The sequence below is a fragment of the Cyrtonyx montezumae genome, unplaced genomic scaffold (assembly GCF_038088225.1).
Source record: "Cyrtonyx montezumae isolate F1298 unplaced genomic scaffold, pur_monq_1.0 scaffold_36, whole genome shotgun sequence".
NCBI lineage: Eukaryota > Metazoa > Chordata > Aves > Galliformes > Odontophoridae > Cyrtonyx > Cyrtonyx montezumae.
In genome coordinates this window covers 5,084,611-5,110,869 of record NW_027072041.1, presented here as the reverse complement: position 1 = coordinate 5,110,869, position 26,259 = coordinate 5,084,611, and the positions used below count along the sequence as shown (strand labels likewise).

At 38.5% G+C, this 26,259-nt stretch overlaps 2 protein-coding genes across 3 annotated transcripts; one reads left to right on the top strand and one right to left on the bottom strand.

Moving 5' to 3' along the window:
• Positions 1 to 463: 463 nt before the first annotated feature.
• Positions 464 to 18,047, bottom strand: OSTF1 (osteoclast stimulating factor 1). Its single transcript, XM_065745575.1, has 10 exons — positions 17,979 to 18,047; positions 10,898 to 10,944; positions 10,335 to 10,385; positions 10,188 to 10,251; positions 4,667 to 4,720; positions 4,121 to 4,228; positions 3,637 to 3,686; positions 3,443 to 3,521; positions 2,873 to 2,971; positions 464 to 930 (listed from the first exon to the last, which is right to left on the bottom strand). Exons 1-10 carry the CDS (start codon positions 18,010 to 18,012, stop codon positions 872 to 874), a joined length of 645 nt encoding a protein of 214 aa, XP_065601647.1. The 5' UTR covers positions 18,013 to 18,047; the 3' UTR covers positions 464 to 871.
• Positions 18,048 to 18,519: 472 nt separating this feature from the next.
• Positions 18,520 to 26,259, top strand: NMRK1 (nicotinamide riboside kinase 1). 2 transcript variants are annotated; one of them, XM_065745577.1, is made up of 9 exons: positions 18,520 to 18,669; positions 19,727 to 20,061; positions 20,486 to 20,576; positions 21,273 to 21,321; positions 22,693 to 22,864; positions 23,355 to 23,426; positions 24,407 to 24,513; positions 25,472 to 25,561; positions 25,955 to 26,259. In XM_065745577.1, the coding sequence occupies exons 2-9, from the start codon at positions 20,033 to 20,035 to the stop codon at positions 25,972 to 25,974; spliced, it is 630 nt and encodes a 209-aa protein (XP_065601649.1). In that variant the 5' UTR covers positions 18,520 to 18,669; positions 19,727 to 20,032; the 3' UTR covers positions 25,975 to 26,259. The 2 variants fall into 2 exon arrangements, with proteins under 2 accessions (XP_065601649.1, XP_065601648.1); XM_065745576.1 differs by lacking the exon at positions 18,520 to 18,669 and having other exon boundaries at positions 19,314 to 19,801; positions 20,002 to 20,061.

The following is a 26,259-nucleotide window of genomic DNA, read 5'->3' as shown; positions in this document are numbered from 1 at the left end:
TCAAAAACTTTAAGCTTTGAGGTAATTTAGGACAAAATATATATAAGGACACTTAAAAAATAAAAGCAAGAGATCAGTAAACAAATTGTAGGCAGGATAAATAGAAAAATATTCAGTCTTCCTTTCATTACAAAGAGTTTCAAAATGCACTCCAAAAAAGCAAAATAATCAAGTCACTAAGTCCAAAATTAAGTGTATTTCTCAAGCAAAACTGACTTAAGCAATTATTACACCTGAGTTTATATTTCAGGAATAGGGCCCATAGCAGTACAAAAGAAAGAGAATCCAGAAGCAGGCCTTGATCTTCCTACCCGTTATACTCAGAAGGACAGGAAAAAAAAATAGAAATACTCAAACCTACAAAACTGTATGCTGTCTTCTTGGCTCCACATGGTCAGAATATGGCCATCTCTACAGTAGCATCTCCATTCATGCCTGGCTGACTCATCTGCACAAAGGAACCTATTCCTGCAGAAGCTCTGAGGAATGTTAGCACTGGTGTCCTGCTGTCCCAGAGGGATCTTTTAAGTGTGAGGAGTGTTATTCCAGAGATGCAAGGCACTTGCTGGGAAGGTCTGAGATGAAAACTGTGCGTTTGGAAGACTGTTCCTTTGTCCATTCAACAGATAAGAGAGGTAAGGCTGTGCCACACATCCCCTGTCAGATAATTCCAAAGGAACTCTGATCTAAAATGTGGCATCTTCTGATACGCGTGAAGATTATTACTTTGGAAAGCATTATTTCATTCTCACTTATATGCTAAACTGGAAGACTGCAATACTCTAAGTAAGATAATTTTATAGTTGTAAAGATACACTTCGGGAATGAAATAGGAATATAGGTTGTAGTTCTTTAGGTTGCATGAACAAAGCTAATCAGAATCTTCATCATCAAGGTATTCCTCTGCATTACTTAATGTTCGAGCTGTACCTGGAAAGAAAGAAAGAAAGCTTTCTTTTAGTGTCAGATAAAAATCAGACAAAGCCTCAAAGACAATAACAAAACAAACACCTCACTGATTTGCAGTACTTAACAATCAGTATATGAGAAAATTGACTCCTATATCATTTAGGCATGCTAGCACTAATGGATGTTTGGGGTGAAGATCTGTATCTCAAGCATGGAGTTCCTCAGCAAGGTCAGCAGTGACATCCAGCCCTACATGCAGTAACTAAGCCAGTGGTCACATCTCCTACACTTACTCTGTTCTCAGTGACTCTCAGGAGCCATCTTCTGGCTCCTTAGAAGCTGTACAGCAAAGCTGGCACTAATTTTATTTTGTGTGTTATCTTCAAAGTGCAAACAAAAAGATGCCTGAGTTGTCAGACAAGCTCCCACAGTTTCTTAGAGAGAACAGTATTTTGAATATGAACTATAATAAAAACTGTACCTAAATAGGAAGAGAATTGAAAATGGGGACATGTAAACTACTGAAACAAGACTTAATTCCTTTTTCAAAATTTCATAAAAATGGCTAAGATAATACTGAATAGAAGAAAAGTACATGGACCAGTGGTGCCAGAGACTGTGAAAGACCAAATTGCGGGAGAAAAGTAAGTAAAGAAGTTAGCAGTTCTACTTTAAGTTAGAACTGATAATAAGGCAAACTTGGAAATACTATGTGAGATTATCAGAGCCTGCCAACTGAAATGTAAAGACTAAAGCCATGAAACAAAAATAATTGAGGAGTGATGCAACATAAGTAGGTAATATTTCTACAGTCAGGAACAAAACATTAATACAATTATTTTGGACATTATAACTGAGAATACTCCCATATCAGATGTGTTTCTAACAGACAGGAAAAAATGAAGACAGTACTCCTAATAGGATTAGCTAAGATTAGAAAAAAATATTTGTACTGAAACAGAGGAAAGCTTTCCCCTAGTTACAGTTGCTCTCTTCTGAGTACAAACTGATGTCAATTTCATTAATATTTTCCAGCAAATCCTAGTATTCCTACTTGCTATCAAAATAATTGGTTGCTATTTTTACCACAGCTGATCATCAGTCTTCTAAACACTCCCTTCAACTGTTCCATCCTTTATCCACAGGTTAGTTTACCTTTGGTTCTCATGCATTCCATACAGTGGTACAGTTGCTGGACTGCATATCCCACTGGATATGTGTTCTTAGGATATTTTCCATCTCATGTGTGATTCACCTAGGATTTCCACCCCAATTTCATCCTTCTGAAAGCCACAGATAACACTGCTTATATGACACTGAACAATTCTGTCTTTGCTCAGCTTTTTAAAGTGAGATTGTATCTCCTAGAAGTTTCTGGTCTTTGTTGTTGTTTTCCATTTATTTTTGTTTTTAAACATAGACAGTGTGCTATTAGAACAGATGAACACAAGTAGGAGGCAATGAGACTATACTGATAAATAAACCATAAGCATTCTTTATTTCTCTACTTGAGAGTCAATTTGGCAAAATATAGAAATAAAAAATTTTGAGAAGAGTAACCAGAAAACAAAAGAAGTTTCTATTCTGTTGGCTTACTTTAGAGTAACAGATGTTTAAAAAGGAACATACCATACACTTTTACTCTCATACCCTGTTTCTTATGGTGTAATGAACTTAAAGGAAGTTTGTTTCCATCCTTACTTTACTTCTGAATAGCCCTTACAGTTTCTACAAACTCCTTTGTCTACGTTGCTGACACAAGATGGCATTTTGCAGGGGGTCAGCAACACTGAATGTTATGAACCACAGGCCTCTATCATATCTCAGATAAACTCTTCCAAACAAACTCTTAGCCCACATAGCTCCAAAGTAGTTATATTATGGCTATCACATGTTGATTTTTAGTTTAAATTGTAAGTGTCCTCTAAAGATGAAAAACCTATTAAAGAAAAATAAGAAATACCTGCAGTCTGTTTCTTCTTAAGAAGTGAAGCACAAGCTGCATTGGTTGCCATTTCTAAAGCCAGTTTCTTCTCATTGTTCTTCAGATCTGTTCTTGCCCCTTTATAACAAAAAATTTCCATCATGAATGATTGTTCAGGTACATCTTCAGCAATGGTATTATGAGGAAATTTTCAGTAGCATGAGTAAACAGCTCAGAATAATGGACAAGGAAATTTTATCTGTGGACTAATCTGAAGCAGACTAAAAGCTAAGGATGTTCTCCATAAGGTTTGGCTAGGGAAATTGTTGGCCTCTCTCCCTTTCTATTCAGGAAGCAAACGAAATGGCTGTTCTGGGGTTAAGTTCCTAATTTTGTCTGCAAAGCAGGATAAAATTTATCTGCAGCAGAATAAATGTCTATTTCTCAAACAGCTGCCAGAACTTTCTGTAAGGCTTATACAATTAGGCAGGCAAGCTGGCTAGGGACTGTACCTGGTAATAGGAAAGGAGTTTAAAAAACACACATGAATAAACATTCATGAAGCTAGTCTGCTGTAAGGATTGTTGAAATCTTGGTGAAGATCTTTACCCTTTGCCAGCAGCATCTCTACAATATCTGCATAACCTTTCCATGCAGCAGCATGCAAAGCTGTGTCTCCCAATTTGTTCTGTGGAGTTAGAGGGAAAAGCAACAGGATTAAAACACAGCAAAAAATCAAACAAAAAATCTTTTGGCTTGTACCATGGATGAATAGCATCACATCTTTAGCGTAAGTGTCCTACCTGCTGGTTCAGCTCTAGGTTTGCTTGGGTAAACAGAACATCCACTACATCTGCAGAGAACAGAGAAAAATAAGAGTTTAGTGGAAACAAACTGTGCTTATTTGCATGCAAGGTATAGATTTTAGTTAATATTCAAGAAAAGAAAAATCTAGTCAGCTAATGAAAATCTCTAATAGCCAGAAAACATTAAGAAAACAACTATTAGTCACCATGAAACACTAAGACAGAATACACAACACTCTTTTTGGTCTGTCCTTCTTACCACTCTGCTTCTTACAGTTTCAATGATTATAATGACCCGCTCAATGGCAGCAATAAAATACATAGCATTTGATGGATCTCAACATCACTTTAACTTCTTTAAATAATCAGAATGAAATGAAAAAGTCCTGGCTTTATTATTTAGCACAGTGACTTCAGAAATCTGTGTAAAAATAAGTCAAGAAAATCAGAGGTCAGTTATTTTAAATTAATTATTTCCTACCTTTGTGGCCTCCATGGCATGCCCAATAGAGAGCTGTGTTTCCAGCTTTGTCTAAGCCATTGACCCCGACTCGGTTATCTAAACACTCTCTCAACCAGCTTAGGTTGCCTGAAAAAAATTCCATTTAACTTTTTTTTTTTTCCTTTAAAAAGTTAACAATCATTAAAAGCACTTATTTCTCTCTGTTCTCTACGAACAAACAAGGGAAACAATTATTATCCACAACAGTTACAACTTCTAAAACAACCAGTCTAGTTCATAATTAACATTTTTTGTTCCATTCCCAAGAGAGCTTTAGGTGCCTGTAAAGTTAAATGGATAACACCAGCCATTATTGCTGTGCATACAATCAGATCTTATTTACTGTCAATTCTTTACCAGGCCATAAACCAGCTTCTAAAAGCTGCTAAACTTACCTAAATGATTAGATCAAAATGTAAGGCAACCAAAACAGACAGGATATTCTCACCCTAAATATATTACTTTAGCACAAAACAAAGTATTTTAGCATTAGCATTACACAACTAAAATCCAAATCACACTTACCTCTCTTGGCAGCTTCATGCAGTGGGTTGTCAATTGACTCAGCTTGTTCTGCCACTGAAATGAAACAGACAATAAATTCTAACTATGTCTGAAAGAGGATATTCAAAATCTGCATGGAAATAAAGTTATTTCTTAGTTCTGAAGAAGCCAGTAACACATATTCAATCTGGATTTGAACAGAGACTTGTGAGTGATAAGACTAGCCCATGGGTATCCAACCTTTAGTCTTGCCTGGGCCGCAGTGAGTGAAGAATTATTTCAGGCCACATACAAACTATGTAACAGAACTAATGTACCAAAGTAGCAAAACTTTTCATATACATGCATGTTATTAAAACATTAAAAAAAGCAACAAAAATAAAATAAATAAATAAAAAACCCATGGTGCAATATTTGACCTTATTTTCATGAAACTAATGCATCAATGTCTAGTTCAACAGAAGTGCTTTTAACTCTCAGTGAGCTCTCAAGACAGCTGGCAGATATTTCTGATGAAATAGTACTCTTCTGTGATTCATCCCTGGAAACAGTTGTTGACAAATGTATACGCTGGCAAGAAGTGATTATATGAATAAGGTGTGATTGTGAAGCACAGGACACTTTTCTCTGTTAAGGCAGTTATAAAAGCCTAGTAAAGAAACACTGTTAAACTTTTCTCTAAAACGAAATGAAAGCAAAGCTGCACATTTTTCACTATTCACTGGTCTATGTTTAGCCAACACATGCATGAAATTATTTGCCATAATTTCAGTTCCATTTTGAACAGTCACCATTTGGAACAGGTAAGTTGATTTTCACCTTGAAAATGACTGTTGAGTATATTTAAATGAGGGATCAAATACACTAAAAATGCTAAATCTATTAGCCCTTATTTATCTTCAAGTTCAGGCTCAAATTTTCCTTTTAATTCCATAAATGATTTGATTTCATTTTACAAATAATAAAATCTTTAGTGTTTTACCCAGCTTAGCCATGTTCCTTCAGAAAGGTAATTATGTCCTGACAATCAGCAGCCACATTTTTTAAGGAACTCCTGTACTGGCCAAAATTCAGCCCACTGGACTTAATGAAATTCACAGCTTTGATTATGATTTGTATGACATCATCCATTTTTAAAGCTTCCACACATACATTTTCTGGATGCATGACACAGTGATATTTCACCAAACATAAGCTGCCAGTGCCAACTGCATCATCTTCTATTAATATTATAAATCCCTTTTTTTTTAAACCATCACCAAGGCAGCTATATAGCACCATTGGCAGCTATACTATGTACATTGACAAGGGTGAAAGAAAAACGCTTTAGTGTAATTTTTACTGCTTTATACAAATCAAGAGATTTAGTCATGCCTTTTAACGGCACCAAAGTAACAATTTCTTTAGTGACATTATATTCATCAACAGTGAAAGAAAATGAAAACAATGAAAATGGCAAGTTCAGCCATACATACAGCTTTCACTGATCACCAAAGCATGGAATTCAAAATTAGCAGTTTTACTTCCCGAATTTCTATAGATGTTCCTATTTCTTCAATTCACCTGGCTACAGCCTAGAGTCAAACTGATTTCAGAAAAATGTTTATTTTTTTCAGGACACATTATATCTGCCACACTTTCCAAACAATGCTCAACAAGCTCACCATTAGTAAATGGTTTTCATTGTTTTGCAGTCAGATTAGCTATTACATAACTAGCTTTATACCAGTCTTTTAACTTTATAAATCGGATTTTGTTGATATGACAGACATTTCAGTTCCACCACCTCCTCACAAAGCATTCCTTGATACGCATCAAATTTGGCAGCAGGTTTCCGCAGATAATGTCTTTTCAAATTGTAAACTTTGAAAAACTGCCACAGTTTCCTTATAAATTAAGCAAAACCTCATCTGTACGTATTTTGTTGAACACTTCCTCCATCCAAAATTTTTATTTTACCAGGTTTATTTTTCTTCTGAGATGCAATGAGGCAGGGCTGACATACCAGTATTGGAAATCACTGTGTTTTTCTCAACAAGCAGCACAAGCACGTGCCACATGTAACATACATAGGGTTTGATCTGTCTGATTCTGTGTGGTGGGAGCAAGAAGATTCACCACTGTGTCCTCTCCACGTCCTGGTTCCAATTCTGATTGGGCAGACCACGTGCCAGCAGCCTGATTGTTTCCAAGCGATGGGTGCACACTTGGGTTAGAGCCACTGCCATGATGGAGCACAGCAGCCGCATTGTGAGCTGTGCCAGGCTGCTTGCAGGTTGAACATGCCTAGACTAGTCTGATAAAACTCAATTTCTTGTGTATGGAAAAGCAATTCTAATAGCTTGTAAAAACTTCAAACAGAAGCACTGAATTGATCGGAGGCTGCAGGCCTGGGAATCTGGCAATATTCTATTTCAGCTGTTACATGCCTTTCTACAGTTTATAAGATGTTTTTAAGTAGCTGCATGCTACAAGAGTTACGAGAATATTTCCAAGGGTAATGGAAAGAGTAGAGTATCTAAGAAAACCCACTGTCAGTATGACTACAATTTATTCTACAGAAGTTTTTATTTTCCCTGGAAAACCTAGGAAAGATCTGTGGATCAAAACTGCTTAAAAAAACAATACAGAGGGAAGCTCAGTTGTCTGTAGATCTTCTCTTCATCTCACAATCTTTAGGCTTTACTAAGGAAGAGCACCCACCAGCTCCTGGTCAGTGTCCTGTCACAACAGCAAAAAGAAAGTGAACAGCACTGTAGAACATCTGGAAGTCAGGCTGTGATTTGGCAAGTCCTTTTTAAAAATCTTTTTAGGTAGAAATGTCTGCTACTAGTAAGGGTTTAAGCAGTATGACTGTACAGTCTGAGATGAGTAGGCTCTCCAAGCTCTTGCTCCACAGCTTATTAAAAAGGCAGGGACAGTGTGAGAGTAGGTTTCTCAGATGAAAATGCTATTACAGCCAGCTGCAAAGCAAGTAGATATAACATACTTTAGCTACCAAAAACAGAATACTGGGGACAACCATGACCAGTCCAATTATCTACCACTCACCAATATTTCCCACTAAACCATGCCCCTCAGTACAACATCCAAATAGTTCAACACTTCAAGGAACACGGACTACACCACCTCCCTAGGCAGCTCACTGCAGTGGTCTCATGACCACTTTTTCAGAGACCATTTCCATAATATACAACCTGCATCTCCCCTCACACAACACAAGGCCATTCCCTCTAGTCACTTGAGATCTGGAGAAGCTGGTTCCAGAGAAGACAGCCATTAAACAAGTAAAACGTCCCAGTGACACTGAATAGTGCTTGCATTACAAAGCATTAAACCAGTAACACTGCCAGAAACCTAAAAATAATTTTGCTCTTATAATTATTACTGAACTCTTAATAGTTTTACTTTTAATGCAGATAACATTTGATTCTGGCTTCACCACCTTTTCTATTCAGTCTTAAAATGTGTTCCTTCAAGACCAGCAGATGGAGCACAAGACCCCACCAGAGCCTCAGTACTTCCATGTTCATCTCCACTTTTCTCAATAAGATTGCAGAGGAGCACAGAATTTCACCAGGAAGGTAGCAATGTTTCTACAGTTAAGACTAAATTTAGGCTGTCCTACGTGATAGCCAGTGAAGGAGACTTTGGGGAACTGTGCATTCTTTGTCTGAAGAAGACACATTCCCAGTATTTTTCATTCTCAGTTTTTGCATAGACTTCTGCTTACACATTAAATTTTTGCAAACACATACACACTCCTGTCTGGCCTGAAAATCACTGACTGCTTAAGGTTGGAACTGACCTCTGGAGGTCACATGGTTCGACCTCTCTGCTCAAGCTGGGAGACCCACAGCAGGGTGCCCAAGACCATGTTTAGGCAGCTGTTGAAGACTTCCAAGGAAGACACTACGACCTCACTGGGCAATGTGTACCAATGCTCTGTTACCTGCACGCTTAAAGAGTGCTTCCTGATGTTCAAAGGAAATCTCACACATTCCTGTCTGTGCCCTGGCATTAGGCACCTTTGTAAAATACCCAGTTCTACCTTCTTTGTATCCTGCCTTCAGGTATTATTAGGTATTAACGCAGGTTAATAAGGTCCCAGCTGGACCTTCTCTAAGTGAAGTCCTAGCTCCTTAAGCCCTTCCTCATAGATGTGCAGTGCCTTCATAATCTTCATGGCCCTTCACTGTATACTCATCAGCATGACCGTGCCTCTCTTTTATGGCAAAGCACACAGTACTCCAGGTAACATCTCACAAATGCTGACAGAAGCTAAATTTTGCTCAGACAGTTTTTCAGTAGAACATTGTGGAAGCAAGTTTTCCAAAATGATCACAGTAGAAACACAGACAGAAATAGCTGTTGGTTTAAATATAGAACCCTGCAATGTCCAAAGGAAATATGAACGCAGGTAAGCATATTTAAATCATTATCATATATAACATCAACTACTCTGGCAGATGGCAAGCGCACAGTCAGTCCATAAGTCACAGCACTTTTCTAGAAGTGAAATTACATGCCAGGGTCCAAACAACTGCACTATAGGCTTCCACTCACATCTCTACGTATCTCTTCTTCTGGGCAGTGAATCATAGCATTGCTACAGTGATGCTGCCTAGTGAAGAAAGGACAACACAAAGCAACCGCACTGTTGGCAAAATACTAACAGTTTTGATGCAATATGTCATATGACATAGCTATTCTGCCTACATTTCCGGGGAGGAATTTAAAGAAGCGTGTTAACTGCATTCGTGGGTTTTCAAAGCAATGTTAAGTTGATAATGAAAAAGCAGTTTCTATTCTGTCAAAGTAGATACGGTATATTTGACGTCATGAATCCCCATTAAAATGTTTGTTTGCTTGTTTTTCCTGTTGCTGAATAGGTTCAGTAAAAAGCAACAAATGGCAAATAGAATAGTGAGGAAAAAAAAACAAACAATTAAATAATAATAATAAAAAAACCTGCCAGAGTATATCTACAGAGTTGCCTACAATCTGCTTTAGCTTCCTGTCTATACACAGACTTTACTTAACAATTTGAGTAGTGATTTATTGATTAGCTTGGTAAAAAGCCACCCCATGCTACGTCAAACTTCTTGATTTCCAAGTTACTGAAGGCTCTGCATGCCTACCATTACATTTACTTAGACAAGACAACATATGGGCTAAATAAATAAGATACTGCTAATGAGAAAGTCTCAAGAATATACTCCTTACAAATATGAACAACGTAAGGCTATGAGCTTTGTTTGTACTCTGTTGAACTCTCCTCTATATTTGGAAGGGGAAAAGCAGTTAAATAAGAGTGACTGTTATCACATGCACATCCAGAAACAAACACTTGGCAAACTCACAGCCTGTATGCTGCTGATGGATGGTGATGATATTTTAGAAATAAACTGAAATACTCTGTTATAGTACTGTTAAATGCCAGCATTTTTATCAGTTTCTGAAATTAAGTATATCAGTAATCTTCACACAGTCATTTTCTTTGATTGTAAATCTTACCAAAGGAAAATATTCTAGACATTACCATAGTTGCTGGGAATTAGTCCAGTTCTCCCTTTGCATGTTCCTTTCCACCAATTTGTATCACTCTGGAGAGAGAGGGGAGAAGAGTTTAAAAGGGATGTACTTCATCTCAGAAGCATTCTGTCTGTATGGGATGTGTCAGACTCACCATGTCTGAGATGTAAATGATATCTCCTTCTTCAAAGTACAGTTCATCTGGCTTAAAAAAATAAAATAAAAAGGTAAATAAAAATACAAATACATGTACTTTGGTAAAATAATTACCTGTAAAAAAGTAGAATATATAGAGCATTTCTTTCAAAATAGTAACATCTCTAATTATACAGAAACTAGATAACTGCCTAACAGTCTTTGATACTGTAGTTTGACATGCCTGCAGCTAGCATTTTGTATCTTTGATCTTTCTGAATGCAAAAGACAAGACTGTAGCCTTTCCCAACTGAGCACTGTGCAACCAAAGCAGTGAAATACATTCCATGCTTGTTAACCTCTTCCCCTTTCTTGGTTGGTCCCAGTTCATCAATACTGTCTCAGTTCCCAATTATCCTTGTTGCCTTCAGAAGAAAAGTCATATTTAAGGATCAACACACTTTTTCACAGACAAAGTACTACAGCAAACCTGATAGTTCAACCTTGTCAAAATTAATAAGTGTTATTATGGATAAGTTTAAAAATAAGTCTCACCAACCACTTAAGTCTAATTATACCTACCGTTCTGGGCTCAAATGTATATAGGGCCCTGAATACTTTAACCTGCCCTAAAAGGAAAAAAGAAAAAAATATGATTAATATATTCTCTGAACACACTGCATACACACAGAGCTAACAGAGATCCCACATACAAGTAAATTCCTCTCCTTAACTCTTAAAACTGCTTGCTGAATGAGACTGTGGCATGCCCACAGCAATAAAAGCAACGACAAAAACACTCAAACAAGTATAGTTTATGAAGAAGGAAATGTGTCAACTGATCAGACAACTGGATGTTGCCTGTTCTGTACATCTAACACCGCCTTCATGGCTCACCATCTAAGCCAATGTAAGTACTGTCACTGATTTCTGATGCAAAGTGTTGTTTCAATCATATGCAACAATGTATGTTACACATACTTTTTAACAGCAACTTAAATGCTTCAGAATTAAGGAAAAAAATAAAGAAAACAAACCAATGACTGTCTGACACATGTTCCCATACTCATTTGGAACTGATTAATTAGGTAAGCAATGCAGTGACACAAAAATTACTGCAGGATTTGAAGAAAAATGACAAATGGTCAGCAAGTCCTATTTATATCAGGTACAGCGGACATGATACTCTGCTTAGATGCAGAAAATAAACTATAGTGTTTACAATACCACTAAATAGGCAATGTTTATTTCAAACAGGGCAGCAGCATCCAGAAAAAAAAGAGGTAAAAGTTTAATTTCATTAATTGCAAAAGAAGTATCCCTACAAACATTTAAATATTCAGTATAGGTCTATTTCAAGAGTACAAAGTAGAAGATGGGTTCAGGAGAAAAAACATGCATGTTACATAACTTTATTAACTGAACTCCTTAAATCCATTGATTTCGACTGAGCTCAATACAGACTTTCATTTGTTTTGAAATATCTGAAGTCTTAACATTATGTAGGTTTCTTTCTGAATATCACAATGATGCAAATAAACCACAGTGTAATGGAGCTTCTTAGACTCCATTTTACATGTTCTATGGGTCAACCTGTAATCAAAACAGTTGCTAATTTTGAGTAATACTGTAAGATTTCAGTTTGGTGAAATGTTTTACTAGTGCTCTCTCACACAGCAGCCATGTCTTACACACAAAGGGTTCAATGCATTTGCCTATCTTCCTATGCCCTGAAAACTAAATGCCTGCACTACGGCAGCAGATAAAAGCATGAAACCTTTTTATTCATTACCTATATGAAAATGATCAAGAAAACAAACAAAAAGAAGACAGAAATACATGACAATCCTAAGAGCTTCAGCACAAAGCATCCAAATTTCAGCTGAAAGTAAATTAAAAATAAATACAAAAATGGATAAAGAAGAGACGACAAATCAGGATGTGTGGCATAAAGAGCTGGATGGTTTGTGGTACTGTCTGTTCTCCTAGGCTTTAAAGGTGACAGCACAATTCATGACAGTACTGTGTACTAAACCCTTTGATGACTTCAGCCACCATCCACCAATTTTCAAGCTTTTATTTTAGTAAAAGGAGAAACTGCAGACTAAAAAGGAAGATAAAAAATATTAAAAGGAGAAATGAGAAGACAGCAGAAGACAAGGATAAACAAGAAATTTAGATTTCTGTGTACATTTCCCAGTACAGTAGTAACATACTGCATCCTTCACAGTTTTAGAAAACTGGAGAAGAAGAAAGGAAATGCAGATCAGAGTACAGTTGAAATGCTGTTTAAGCTGAAGACAATTTGCACTGTGTGTGTGTGTACATGATACTTCCCAAATGTCAAAACATAGCACAGGCACAGCACAGGCACAGCATGTTCTAAAACACTTTTCTCTGTATCCACAACTACAAAACTGCAGGTCTGGTTCACCATAATTTCACAGCACTCTACATGGGAATGAAACACTACTTATATCTGGCACTTTCAAATTATCTTCTAAATATTTATTGATAAATAGACACGAAAATCTGCTCAGAGTGGGGAATTTAAGAGCTAAGAACAATAGGACTCACCACTTCATAGGAATTATTTTTAATGCAAAAATAAATAAACAAACAAATCAGTCTCAATTTTTTAAAACAACAAAATATATAGCCTAAGAGAGAATATTAAACTAGTAGCTCTGATCTGGAAATAAACTGCCTTTTATTAGACATGTGAGTAGCTGCAGTCACTTGAATGCAAGTACTTCCACTTAGTGATGCACATCCACAGGCACGTGGACAAATTTACAGCTTTCTCTGCCTGGTGTCCTTCAGTATTAATAAGTTCATGGTCAGGAAGTGCCTGAGGACTTGCTGTGCTCCTCTTTCCATCACTCACCACTTCGTGAGATTCCTGTAGGACAGAGAACTAAAGTACAAACAGTGATCCGAACTTAGCAAAGCTAACAGATTAACTATAACAAGGGGAACACTTATTTTTGATACTTCAATATATCGGGCAAACAGTAATGCCTTTACTCTCTAGACAGTTAGTGGCTACCCTTTCTAAAAATAAAATCAACCAAAGCATAGTGCAGTGATATATCCCACAAGTATTTCCCTAATTGTTTGGACAAATTTGAATAATCCTTTTCAGTTCCCTTCTTCTGCCACAAGTCTGACTTTTTCCTTTCTTAAAGGATTTACACTAAACATCTGCAGTGTGGCTATCTGACAGAAAAAGATACTACGCATACTACACTGACATACATATAAGCTAGGCATAGAAACTCCCCATGCCACAATTTACCAAAACCTCACTCAGGAATGCAAGGCAAGTTGTCCAAAAACCATCTGAATTCTTAGGACAACTTCCCCTATAAAATACTCTAAATAGGAAACAGGCAATTCAGATTTATAATATTGCCCTCTCTCAAGTAAAACTGATTCGTCAAGATAATGAATAGCAAATTAACTGCATGAAAATAAAGAAACTGAGTGGCTAAACAGTAACAACAGTTAAAAAAAAAAAATGCAGCTTCCAATATGTACCGAGCTAGCATGGATCACTGTCAGGTTGCAAAATGCAAAATTAAAAAGAGAGTTTTCTCAATAACCAGAAACATTTTGTTTCCTCCTATCAGTTTTGATGCTTATTTCTACTTAATTGCAGCATAACAGAAGGTTGCTTTCAAAGATGTGCTAAGCATTTCTACAAGAAGCATTTCGTTTCTCTCTCTCAGCAATGCATTTCCACCCTCCCTCCCCCCCACTTCCCTTCTGCTCTTTTACCTCAGCTTCTCTACACCATCATAAGATGCTACAATTAAAAATCCCTTTTCTACACAAAGCATTTTCTCCTTTGCTTTTACTTGTTTTCATCTGTGAATGAAAGAAGGCTGATTCTTGTATGGCACTAATTATTTATTTTACATGCCAGTTCCAGGGTCTGTGTTAGTTACAGTGTCCTCCCTGAACACCATTAGAGATTTTACTTTCTCTGACGCAAGAGAGGCATCATCTTCTTTTTGCTAACTGCACTGGCAAAGAAGTACACACAGCACTGGCCTGAGATCCTACGAAGGAGCTACACAACCTGGTGACAGCATCTGGAAGGCAGAAAGTTTTGTCAAGAACTAGTAACATGGTTAACTCACAGATCAGGATCTTTTGTGATATGCTTGCGGTCTCTTTTAGTAAGGAAAGAAAAGTCTTTAACACAATAGGCATATCTTCAGAAATATGCTATTTTCTCAGAACATTACAGGCAGCTGTAAACTTTTTCCTGACTTTTCAGGAACTGAAAAAGAAAGTACTTTGCACTCTGACCTTCAAGGACTTCAAGAGAGTGAGCGTTTTACAAGACTGGTGCTTTAAATTTGGAGTACTGCTGAAGGCACACAGGCACAACAGAGTATGACACAGCATTTAAGTATTGTTTTAAATAAGGCAGAAAAGTGGAGGTCCCACCGTTTGGAAAGCCACCTTCCACTTTTTAGCAGCATTTGTTAGAAAGGGGAAGTGAATATAGGCACACAAATGGGAGAGCAGGAAGGAGGGTGTTTGGAGACACACAGAGAAGAATCCAAAGAGCAGACCAGTGCCAGTGTAGATGACAAGCTAGGATAACCCTGCGAAAATCACAGGCTGCAACTAACAGCACGTTTATTCTTTGTATATAGAAAATCAGAATTCAGGATATTCTCAGAGAAGATGCATGCAGGTGCATTCACCTCACATTTGACATGAACAATTTCACAAATGAATTCTGACTAGCACAGTACAATGCTGAAATCTTCTACTTATTACTAGTTTAACTTTTGCAAATACTAAGCACCTTCACCTGTAGGGGGCTTGAGAAGCTTGCGGTAAACAGAATGTTTAGGGCCAGAAATGCAAGTTCAGCACTCATGTTTGTACTCTTTCATAGTTCTGCTGATGTCTCCCACATATAAACTCATGACTGTAGTGCAACTCCCAAACTCACACACCCACTTCTCCCTAGCTAACAGAAACCTTTCAGTCACTACAGGAGTTGGCCTAGTGTGACAAGCTACTGAGACCTTAGGGATGCCATTCAGCATAGAGCTTTTGCTTCTGTGAATGGCAACTGCCACAGCTTCTGCTTTATCTCAATAATGTGAAAGAAACTTGACTGCGGCTCAAATTAAGTATTTATATTCAGTGTTCTATTTTTAACCCTGAAAACTACTACTGGCTGCTGAGGCAACAAACCTACTTTAAGGTAGTGTCTCTTTATGTTACGTATGTTATGCCTCCTCCTTCCTCACTTCCTCTCAACTGGAATCACTTTAAACTGTAATTTCCTTCAGACAAAGACTTGTCTTTCTCTGTAAAACTTAGGTGTTGCATGGACTTTAGTCCAAGATTAACAATCGTTACTTTACCTGGAGAATATGAAAGTAATAAGGGGTTGTTTTTCTTTTGAAAAAAAAATATTAACATTTCCAGCTTCCTAAGAGCTCTTGCTTCACACTACCTAAGACCCTAGCCAAAAATACATCACCACCACCACTCAAGGAGACAACTAGAAGGAGTCAGTGCAGCTTGTCAGGTTCAAAAGACACAACTGGAATTAACATAATACACCAAATGTCTAAGAGGTAAATGACCTCTAAAAAGAATAACATTTGAGATACCAATAGGGTTTTTGTAGAATGCAGGGGAAATCCTACTCTTGCATGCTGACCTAAAAGAAAAGATCTTTATATCTGCAGCGGCAAGTAGAACAACTTCCAAACTAGTACAAAAAGCCTCAGCAGAAAGGCAAAGTGAGAAGCTTGTATTAAAGGGAAGTCTCAGAACACTGGAAAATAAAATTTCCCAAACAGTCACAGACTCTTACTCAAGGGCTAACCACAGGCCCCAGAATACAGGCTCAAGAGCTGACAATCATTAGATGCTTGTCTAAAATCTACTGATGTCAAAGCCTTCTCTTTCACAAGTGAAATCAAATGCACTGCCCACGCAGACAGATTATAACAATGGAAGAGCGTTCCATCAAATAACAATCTTGTATGTACTGAAGAAAACCCCACTCGCTGCTATACTTACTATTTTTCCCATAGCACATCCTGTTTTGCACGTTTTAAAGCACCGTCTGGGCATTCATATGTAACTGTAATCTTCAACAGCACTGTGACGAAACACTCGCTGTTTTAGAAATGAATATAGCACACTTCCCGGCCACCAGGTCTTAGTGTTATCTCCTTCCATCTCTAGTTTGGACGCTTGCTTCCTGAACACTTTCTTAAAGGACAACAGCAGCCAAAGTCATACTCTCTGTTCTGTCTGCTTGAATTGTGACAATTCAGTGGCAAAGGAAGTAGACTGCTGCTTTGAGACTAAGCTGGGATGGTTTACACACTGGATACCATATAACAGTCAATGAAGAAAATAAAACACGGCAGGAGCAAATGGATGAAGAAGACTCTTCCCCATCTGCAGCCCAGAAGCTAGTAACAAATAGAGCATCATGCTACTCTTGCTTGAGCACAAGCAGACCCCACATTTATGTCTTTAATTCAGTACATTTTAATGTCTACAACCTCCATGAAGTTCAGTGATACTACTAAAACTGTAACTGATATTACAGACAAAGGCAGACAGTTTAAATATTTTGGAGGAAGCCAGAAGATGACTCAGAAAAGAAAAAATTCTGCAAAAACACCTGTAAAGGCTTTCCTTCTTCAAAAAGGAGGAATGCCGTAAAATGACATTCATGACTCCTTACCAGCCCTGAGAGCAACTACCAAGAAAGTCTCATTCTCTTCCTCCTTCTTCTTCAGCCACTTATTTCTATCCATTTCCTTTTGCTGCATCAAGTGATCATGTGGTAAACCAGATCAGCAAGTTCATTAGAACATTAAAATAACCTAAACATGGGAAGTACCCTGCAGCGCCAGAGCACCAATCCAGCCTGCTGTGCCACCAAACTGAAGGACAAAGTGACAGGGAGGGTACAAGAACCCGTTCTTCTGGCAGCAGCCTGCGTCTTACCACAGACTGCACCCCAGCAAGGTGGGGATGCCCAATATCAGGCACAGAACGTCTGAGTCAAACCCTTGAATTCCGTAAGGATCTTGTGCTAAGCCTCACCAATCATTCTGTGAATCAGTTAACCGCTTGACTGGAAAAAAAAATTATTCCTGCGTATCTGGCTGCTCAAAGCAGCACCACGCCCTTCTCAGCTCTCAGCTCTCCACGCACCCTCAAAGCGGGCAACCGCAGTGCCGGGCCTCCTATCGCTGCCCTTTTTTTCCCATTTCAGCCCAACTCAGAAAGACGCTCAGCGGGTTAAAGCTCACAGGAAGCTGGTACGTGGAAGAAGCTCGGAGGCTTCAGCAGACCACAGCAGAAAGGCGCCTGCTGACAGACCCAGCGCTCCAAACCGGTCAGTACAGCTTTCGCTGCCATTCGCTATGAGTTCCGAGAAGCGAAGCGCGGCGTGCCCGAGGACAGACCCGCAGCCCGCGCCGCTGCGCTTAATGGCGGCGGGGCGGGGAGAGGCGGGGGCCGCCCGGCTTCGACAGCCCGAGCCCCGCTCCCGCGCTGTCCACGTGTCAGCACTCGGCCGCCCCGCGCCCACGGTGGCCCCGCGCTGACAGCGAGAAGGCCGGGGGCGGCGGGCCCAGCTGCGGGGACCCTCCCTTACCTGGCTTGGCGGGTTTAGGCGGCGGCTTGGACATGGCTGCAGCGGGGACCGACGGGCTGCGCGGGTGCCTCGGGGCGGCGGAGCAGAGCGGGGACAGCTGCTCCGGGCAGCTGGGCACGGCGACGGCCGCGGGGAGGAAGGGAGGGGACGGACGGACGGACGGGCAGGCGGGCGCCGGTGCCCCGCGTAGCGCTCCACAGCGGCAGCCGCGGGTACTTCACCAAGCCGACACACCGCAGCCAATCCTCCACCGCTTCCTTTCCCTAGTGGGAAGAGCACGGGGAAAAGGGGGGCAGCCAATCGGAGAGCGCGGCCTGAGGGAGCGACCAATGGGAGAGCGCGAGCTGAGGAGGTGGCCAATCGAAATGTGCGGTGCCGGAGAGGGCGGGGCTCGTGCCGTGGGGCGCTGACGGCTGGGCCGCCGGAGCTCGGCGAGGAGCGGTAGGGGTGGGCTGTGCGCGTGTGCGGACTGAGTGCTGAGCTCAGAGTCTCGCGGGTCAGCTCCGCGTGGGAGCTCTCGGAGCGTGGGTGGGCCCAATTGGATGCTGTAGTTGCACGTTAAGTGCTCGGCCCGAGGCAGCCCTTGTGAGAGTGCTGCAGTGGAACTTAGCTTGGCCCTTTAAAGAGGCGGAGTGGTTTCGGAGCTGTGTGCAGTAACGCTGGAGACAAGTTTGCCCTCGGACTTTGGGTTGTATGTTGTTCTGAGGGAGGCAGAGATGATGGTTTTTGTCTTTTTTTTTCTTTTTTTCTGGTGTTTTTTTTTTTCCCCTTTAAATGGGATTAACTTTGATATTGCTGTTGACGTAAGTTGAGTCCAAAGCTCAGCACCTGTTGCCAGATGTTATTTGGGTTGTACCACAGTGTTTTTGTGGGACAAAGGCTAATCCCCCAGAACACAAACCTTAGTGCCAGTTTAGTTTGAAAATAGCATTGGTTTTTTTTTGTGGATCAAGTTTCATCATGTCCTGAGAACAGGTAATCTGCTTACACACTCCCTGTAGATAGCCAATGCCATAAACACACACCGAATTGTGGAACTTGGGAGTTACTGGTGAAAAACAAGTGTTTGGATATTCGTTAAATAGTTGATATCTGGTGTGTGCTCTTGGAAAACAGCACTTGACAGGTGTCAAACCGTGTTGCTGATGTCCGTAGACTTGCGCTGCTGCCAAGAGAAGTAAGTACCTGTTCCAAAGAAGAAGGTCCTGGGAAGGAGTTAGAAAAGTCAGGACTGTGTCTTTGAGCAACACTGACAGCTGGAGGTGTTCAGCTAGACAACCCCTTAGTTGTTTTCTTGGCAGCAACTAGAATATGGATGAACAAACATAGCCTGTTTTCGAGTTTCAGTCTTTGATCTCTTCCAGGGAAGATCAGCTGCCACCTATTTCTTCTCACTGTTAGGGTGGCTAGGAGGGCTTAGACTGACATTACAATAGTTTTAGTGAATCTGTTAATGTGGTGGAGCACTTAGTGATCTGTGCTGTTGACTGTGACAAGGGAGCACTGAGTACTTACTCTGCTAAAACTGAGATGTTTAAGTCTTTGGATGTAATCTGCTATAACCTTTCAAGAATTTTTGAAACATCTTTCTTCCCTCAGCACATGCCACTGGTTTTTTGTTTGGTTGGTTTGGTTTTATTTTATAATTGGCTTTTTTGTTTGTTTATTTGTTTTTCCACTTCAGCATTTATTTACCTAGTCATTTGGATATTGTTAATGATTGAGCTAGGATTATGTTTTTTTTCCAGGTACTTCTGTGCTAATCAGTAGTGGTAGAACTGAATCTCTCCGAGTCCTCCTCAAATCATTAAGTACTGTCTAAGGTAAAATGCACAGAAAGAAATCTGTGATGCAGCATCTGCATTGGAGGGTTTTTTTAGCATTTGAACAAGCAGTTGAGGTTCTGTCAGTGGGTTTGTGGGGAAAAAATAAAAGACAGAAAAGAAGTCTTATCTGTAACTGGAATTTCTTAATTGCTGTTGTTTTTGCTGAATTGGGAGTTTTCACTGACTGTTTTTGACAGTGGAAAGGAAGAACTGGATAGAAAACAAGCTATGAAAATACTGGTTATTGGCCTTGGAGGGTAAGTATTAGCAAATTAAATTTCCTCAGCAGCTTGAGACTAGTCTTCCTTTCAGAATGAATTGTGGCGTAATTTCTACTTCTGACTGGATCACTTTTGAAAATAGTTTACAAATACACCATATAACAATCTTTTTTATTATGTATAACTCCTACAAAATTACTCCTGCCTCTATTGGAGGTCTTAGGTACCACTTCTAATTTCTTTATTGTCCCCCTTGTATTTACTCTCTGAAAGCTGTTAGAGCTTGCCAGAGAATTTCAAGAATGTGTTTAATGTTAATAAACCTCTTGGAGGTAGGGAGACAGACAGGAGTGAATTGTGTCTATGTGGTTTACACTATTGTAGAGGTGTGTGTGTGCATAGTTGTGTATATGTCTAAAAGAGAGATCTTGTCTGATGCAGTTTCTGTTTTCTAACTCAGAGTTACAAATGGAGGAAAAACAACGTTGGCAGAAAAGCTTAAGAAACTGCTTCCAAACTGTGATACGATGTCTCAGGATGACTTCTTTAAGGTAATGTGTTTTTTTTTGAAAGACCCGTTAAGTAAAAGTGGACTTGAGTAGATCTAGTATAATTTCTGCTCTTTTCAGTTCTCTGTTAATGGACAGTTAACAGTGATGCTGCTTAAAGTAATGTTAACTTTGTGAGCGCTGAGGTAATTAAACTTCCAGTGGCCAAAACCACTGAGTATTCTCAGCAAAAGTAATTGAGTGTGTATTTGATGCTCTTTCAAAGTAAGGAATGGGTGTATGCTGGATACATTTTTGAAGATACTGCATGTTAACGGAGTTAATGTTATTGCTTTGTTATTTCATGCTTTGTTACTGCTATGCAACAATATATAGTTCTTCATTTCCGTAGTCAAGAAACGAAAAAAAAATATCAAACATTTTAATGAATATCAAAGTTCTTTGTTAAAGAGGTTGAACTTGTTCTTCGTTCTGAAAGGTGAAGTTCTAGTGAACTTAAGAATGATGATTTGGAGAATCTGTTGTTAGAAAAGAAGAAATAAAGTGTTCCTATTAAATTGTAATAGCTTTGTGCAGCATTTAAATTTTGAAGACTAATTTATCAGTTATGGTACAGAGGTGTATAACCCTCATGTTTGTAACTAAAGAAAACAAACCTGTGAAAGTGCTTATAAAAGCACCATTGAAAATTATGTTGGTTTTTTTTTTGTTTTTTTTTTTTTTGTTTTTGGTCTTTAGCCCGAGTCTGAAGTAGAAACAGATGAGCGTGGATTTAAGCTCTATGATGGTTAGTAACTTTGTGATGTTTCTGTGTTGATCATGTTGTGCTGAGCTTCAACACTTTGTTGCCTGTCTCTTCTAAGCAAGTAACTCTTACGTTCCCTGTCTGTTCTGACAAGGTAGGAAACAAATTATCCTTATTTCAGTTTCTCTCACCTCGCTGAGAAGAAAAAAGAAAACCTGTTGAATTAGAAAACTACTGAAGCTGTTTCTTGTCTTTCCCTTTCCTCTTTTTAGTCTTTTCTTCTACTATTGCATCTGGTCCAGTAGCAAATGGTTCTGATCACTTGAAAGTCTCTTGACTTGAAGCACTGGCGTAAGCTAAACCTCATTCCATGTAGTGATGTTTTTTTTTCACATTAATAAATATCTGGTTATCTTCACCATCATGTTTCTTTCTTCATTATGTTCCCAATCAGATAAAATTGGGTCTGATCCAGGCACCTTTATCTCATGTCAGATCTTACCAGAATGTTTCTGAATTCTGACAATGCCAGTTCAACATGCCAGTTTAGTTGTGCGAACTTCTAGACCCAGATCCACTTCCTGCCAGTGCTTTGTTTTAGATCATGACTAATTATAATCAGTTGATTATTAGCTAATCTCTTTTGATACTTGGTGATCACAAAATGTGTAACTCTAAACATTGCCCAGAACCTTGAATTGTAAGTAAAAACTGACTTTCATCAGTTAATGCAGTCTGTGGCTCAATTTCTACACTAAATTAAAGTTGATTGTGAAACTGGATGAGTTAAGTTCATCTGTCTGGACTTAATGCCACTTTTAAGTATTACTGTAAAGTTTATTTGTTCTTACATTATCCAATGCCTGCCTTCTGTTCAGTAACTTATGTGACATCTATCTCTGGAAAAAACAAAACAAAAAAAAACAAAAAAAAAACATGTGCTACATTGTAATTGTTGTTAAATTGCATCCCATCAGTCCAAACCTCCCCTCTCCACCATCCGAATATCTAAAACTTAATAGAAAAACAAAGCAAAGGATTTTTGAGCCCCATTCCTTGACTTGATTAAGTGATAACTGACAGTAGGGTAGAAGTCTTTGGGCTAAGAGTTTACAAGCTCTATGGAATAGGATAGCAATTTATTTCTGTATGGAAAAAGTCTGTGAGGTGAATTCAGACCCTTTTTGGCCACACACACCAAATATAGCCCAATCATGGGAAAAGTATTTGTTTCAAGGTATCATCAGTTGCAGATGTGGAACTACTTACATGCCTAAGAGACTTCTGGGGGTAAAAGTGTTCCCTTTCATTGAAATTTACCTGTAGATTTTTTTTTCTTTGATTTAGGGCACTTCAGGGCCCTTTTTCTTTTTTAGTATTTCTAATGGGTATCTAACATTTTTATTCCTCTAGTTCTCGATGCTCTGTACATGGATGAAATGGTGAAAAGTATTCACAACTGGATTGACAGCCATACAAGCTCAGCTGTTGTGACTGAAGAACCAATGGACACATGTAACAGTCTAAAAATGACAGAAGATGTTCATATTTTGATTGTTGAAGGCTTTCTGCTGTATAATTATGAGTAAGTAGTAATATGAAAACTGATACATAGAAAACTGTCCTAAAAAGAGAGTGCTAAACATAAGCATCCTCACTGTGAGGAGCAGCTGAGGGAGCTGGAATTGCTTAATCTGGAGAAGAGGAGGCTCAGGGGACACCTTATGGCTCTCTTCAACTACCTGAAGGGAGATTATGGTGAGGTGGGAGTCAGCCTCTTTTCCCACATAACTAGCAAAAGGACTAGAGGGAATGGCTTCATCTTGTGCCAGAGGAGATTAGGGTTGAATGTTAGGAAATATTTCAAGAGAGTGGTCAGGTGCTGGAATGGGCTGCCCAGGGAGTGGTGAAGTCACCATCCCTGGAAGTGTTCAAGAAATATTTAGATGTGGTACTGGGGGACATGGGTTAGTGGGAAATACTGGTGATAGATGGACAGTTGGACTGGATGATCTGAGAGGTCTTTTACAATCCTGGTGATTCTATCATTCTGTGATTCTATGTTGATATCTTAGGCCACTTAATGAACTCTGGAATAGAAGATATTTTTTGACTCTTCCATATGAAGAGTGTAAAAGGAGAAGGAGGTAAGATTATTCAGCTGTTGTTCACAAATGGTGATTGTATCCCCTAACCTGTGCTTTTTTTTTTTTTTTTTTTTTGGTACCAGCTTTTCTTTAGTGATTGACAGATATAAGATTTAATGTAATTAAGATATAAGATTTAATCTTTATATAAGACAGATATAAGACAACAATGTGGGTATTTAGCAAACATTAACAGAAGCATTCAGATAAGTGTTTTTTGTTTGTTTTTGTTTTGTTTTTATATATATTATGATTTTAAGTGTTTTACAAACACTGAAACAAATTTGTTGCCCAGAAAAACTATTTAGATTACCAACTAAATGCTAGAATTAAACTAATGTAAAATGGGGAAAAAAAAAAACAAACATTCAGATATATGTTGATAATTAAAGTACCAATCTTTGTGTTTTCTTCCTGTACACTTCATTTAGACTGTACAATAGTTAAACTGCAAATTTGATTTGGAATATTGAGCCAGTGACTGACTTGGTTTCATATCTGAAACACAACTGTGTGCTTGGAGCAAGATATTTGCACAAAATCAAAATTTGATATATGAGTCAAGCATTTCTCCAGTCAGTTGGGTTTAGCTGTCTCCACTTTCTTGGCTCTTGACTAGATTTCCCTTTCAGGAGTTTAGTATCTGAATTTCTAGTGAGTTGAAGCTTGAGAAATCTTCACCAATAAAAAGAGATAATAATAATAATAATAAAAAAGGTAATTTCTTTAGGTAAATTTTCAATACAACCTAATTTATATGTAATACATTTTTCAGTTAAACTCCTTTTACCTTGTCTTTAATTTAATTTGATTTGCAGAATTAGATTAGGAAGAATTCATATCACAGATCATTTTATAACAAGGTAGCCTCTGTTGTTCCAGTAGTTATGAAGCATCCTTGCCTGTATATACTTTTTTAAACACTGGGTTGGGAGTGTAATGTAAAACTTGCATGGGAAAGCACGTATGTTTCTGTGTAGCACCAGAGTCTATCAGCCAGCAGATACACCTGGGTACTTCGATGGACATGTGTGGCCTATGTACCTGAAATATAAAAATGAGTTGGAAGAAAGTGCAAGTAACATTGGTATGATATCCTTAATTTTAAACATACAAAATGATTAAATGGGGCACATTTCTGGATTTTGGTTGGTTGTCAGTGGTATTTTTTGTAACAGACAAAATTTTCTTCAAATATTATTGTGACAGTTGCACAATAGCTTTTTGACTTTTCTGTTGGTTTGTTTATTTATTTATTTATTTTTGTCTTCAAGGTTGTATCTTGTTATTCTTCTAAGTAATTATGAGCTTAAAAAATATAATTTTTTTGAACACTAAATCTGCTAACATACTAGTTTGCATGTGCATGTTTGAGTACATGTCTATGACTAACCAGGAAACTTCTGAGACAGTATCTGATGCACGAAGATCCTGTATGAAGTCCTGTTGAAAACTATAGGACACTTTGCAAGTACTTTTTGGTACATACTGCAGCCATTAGTCTTGTCAAATTAGTGTCAGACGTAGTGGTGCTATGAGTTTGTGCAATGTTCGCACTCATGAAGCTCTTGGAACTGCCTAATTCTGGACTGAGTCTCAGGGAAAAGAGGTCAGATGGTTCTTCATCAGCATGCAGGGCACTGCTGCTTACTGTGCAATGAGAATGAGAACTTCAGTGTCCTTTCTCTGCTTACTGAAACCCTAAAGCTGAGGGAGAACCTGAAACTTCCTACTGCATTGGAACCTTTCTATTGAATTATTCCAGCTCTACTGTCCTAATGCTATTACTGTAACTCCAGATCTCTAGAAGGAGATTTTTTTTACTATAAAAATTTGTAAACTAATTATTAACTGGAATACTTGTACACTGTGTTACTTTCTAACATTCAAACTGAATTTGGGAAAGAAGCAGAGGGTTGCACTGTTCTTGCCTTTTATTTTTTCCTCCCTGCACCATAGGAATACTGAAAATTTTGCTAATTGTTACTATGGATAACATATAACTGGCACAGAAATAATGATTTTTTTAATTCTTTTTTTCTTAGTTTATTTAGATGGAACTAAATCCCAAGAGGAGCTTTTATCCTGTGTGTATAGTGATATAATACAGGAAGTAAAAAAGCTGAGGGAAGGATGTAAGTGATTTTATTGGAAATTGAATTTGTTTACAGAATTCCAAGTTAACTAAAAGCTTGCTACTCTGTATGGAAATGCTGCAAGGATTTGATAGTTCTGTTGTCTCCCTATGTAAACATATTATAGACTTTATACATATCAGCCTCGAATGTGTTTGCCTTACACATATTTACTCTGTCATAATAAAGTATGTCTTTAAATTCACTGAAATTAGATTTCATTAAATAATAGGTGAATTCACTGCTATTTACTAAGAATCTAAAAAAGAAAAGTAAAATGAGACAAAACATAAATGAAAGATGTGTCTTGGTAGTGGTAGTTTCAAATATATGCTGATGTCACATGCAAACATAGAAATGACTCAAGTTAAAGGTGTGTACTTTTTATTTCAGATCAGCAGGACACAGCATGATGATCCAGAGTGCCTCAGTTCAGTCTGATACAAATTGAAACCCTCAGGACTGTGCTACTTGGCAGGACAACCAACTAGGCAGATGCCCATGTTTATGTCCATAACCATAGTTCATACAACACAAATGGATTTGTAGCTAAAGCTTTAGCTCTGTAACCCTCAGATGTTGAGTACCAACGATGTGTTATTCTTATAGGATTCCTTCCATCAGTCATGCTTTGACTGGCCTTTATATTGATTGAATGTGTATATTCTAAAGAATATATTTTTGTACACTGAAGCAAT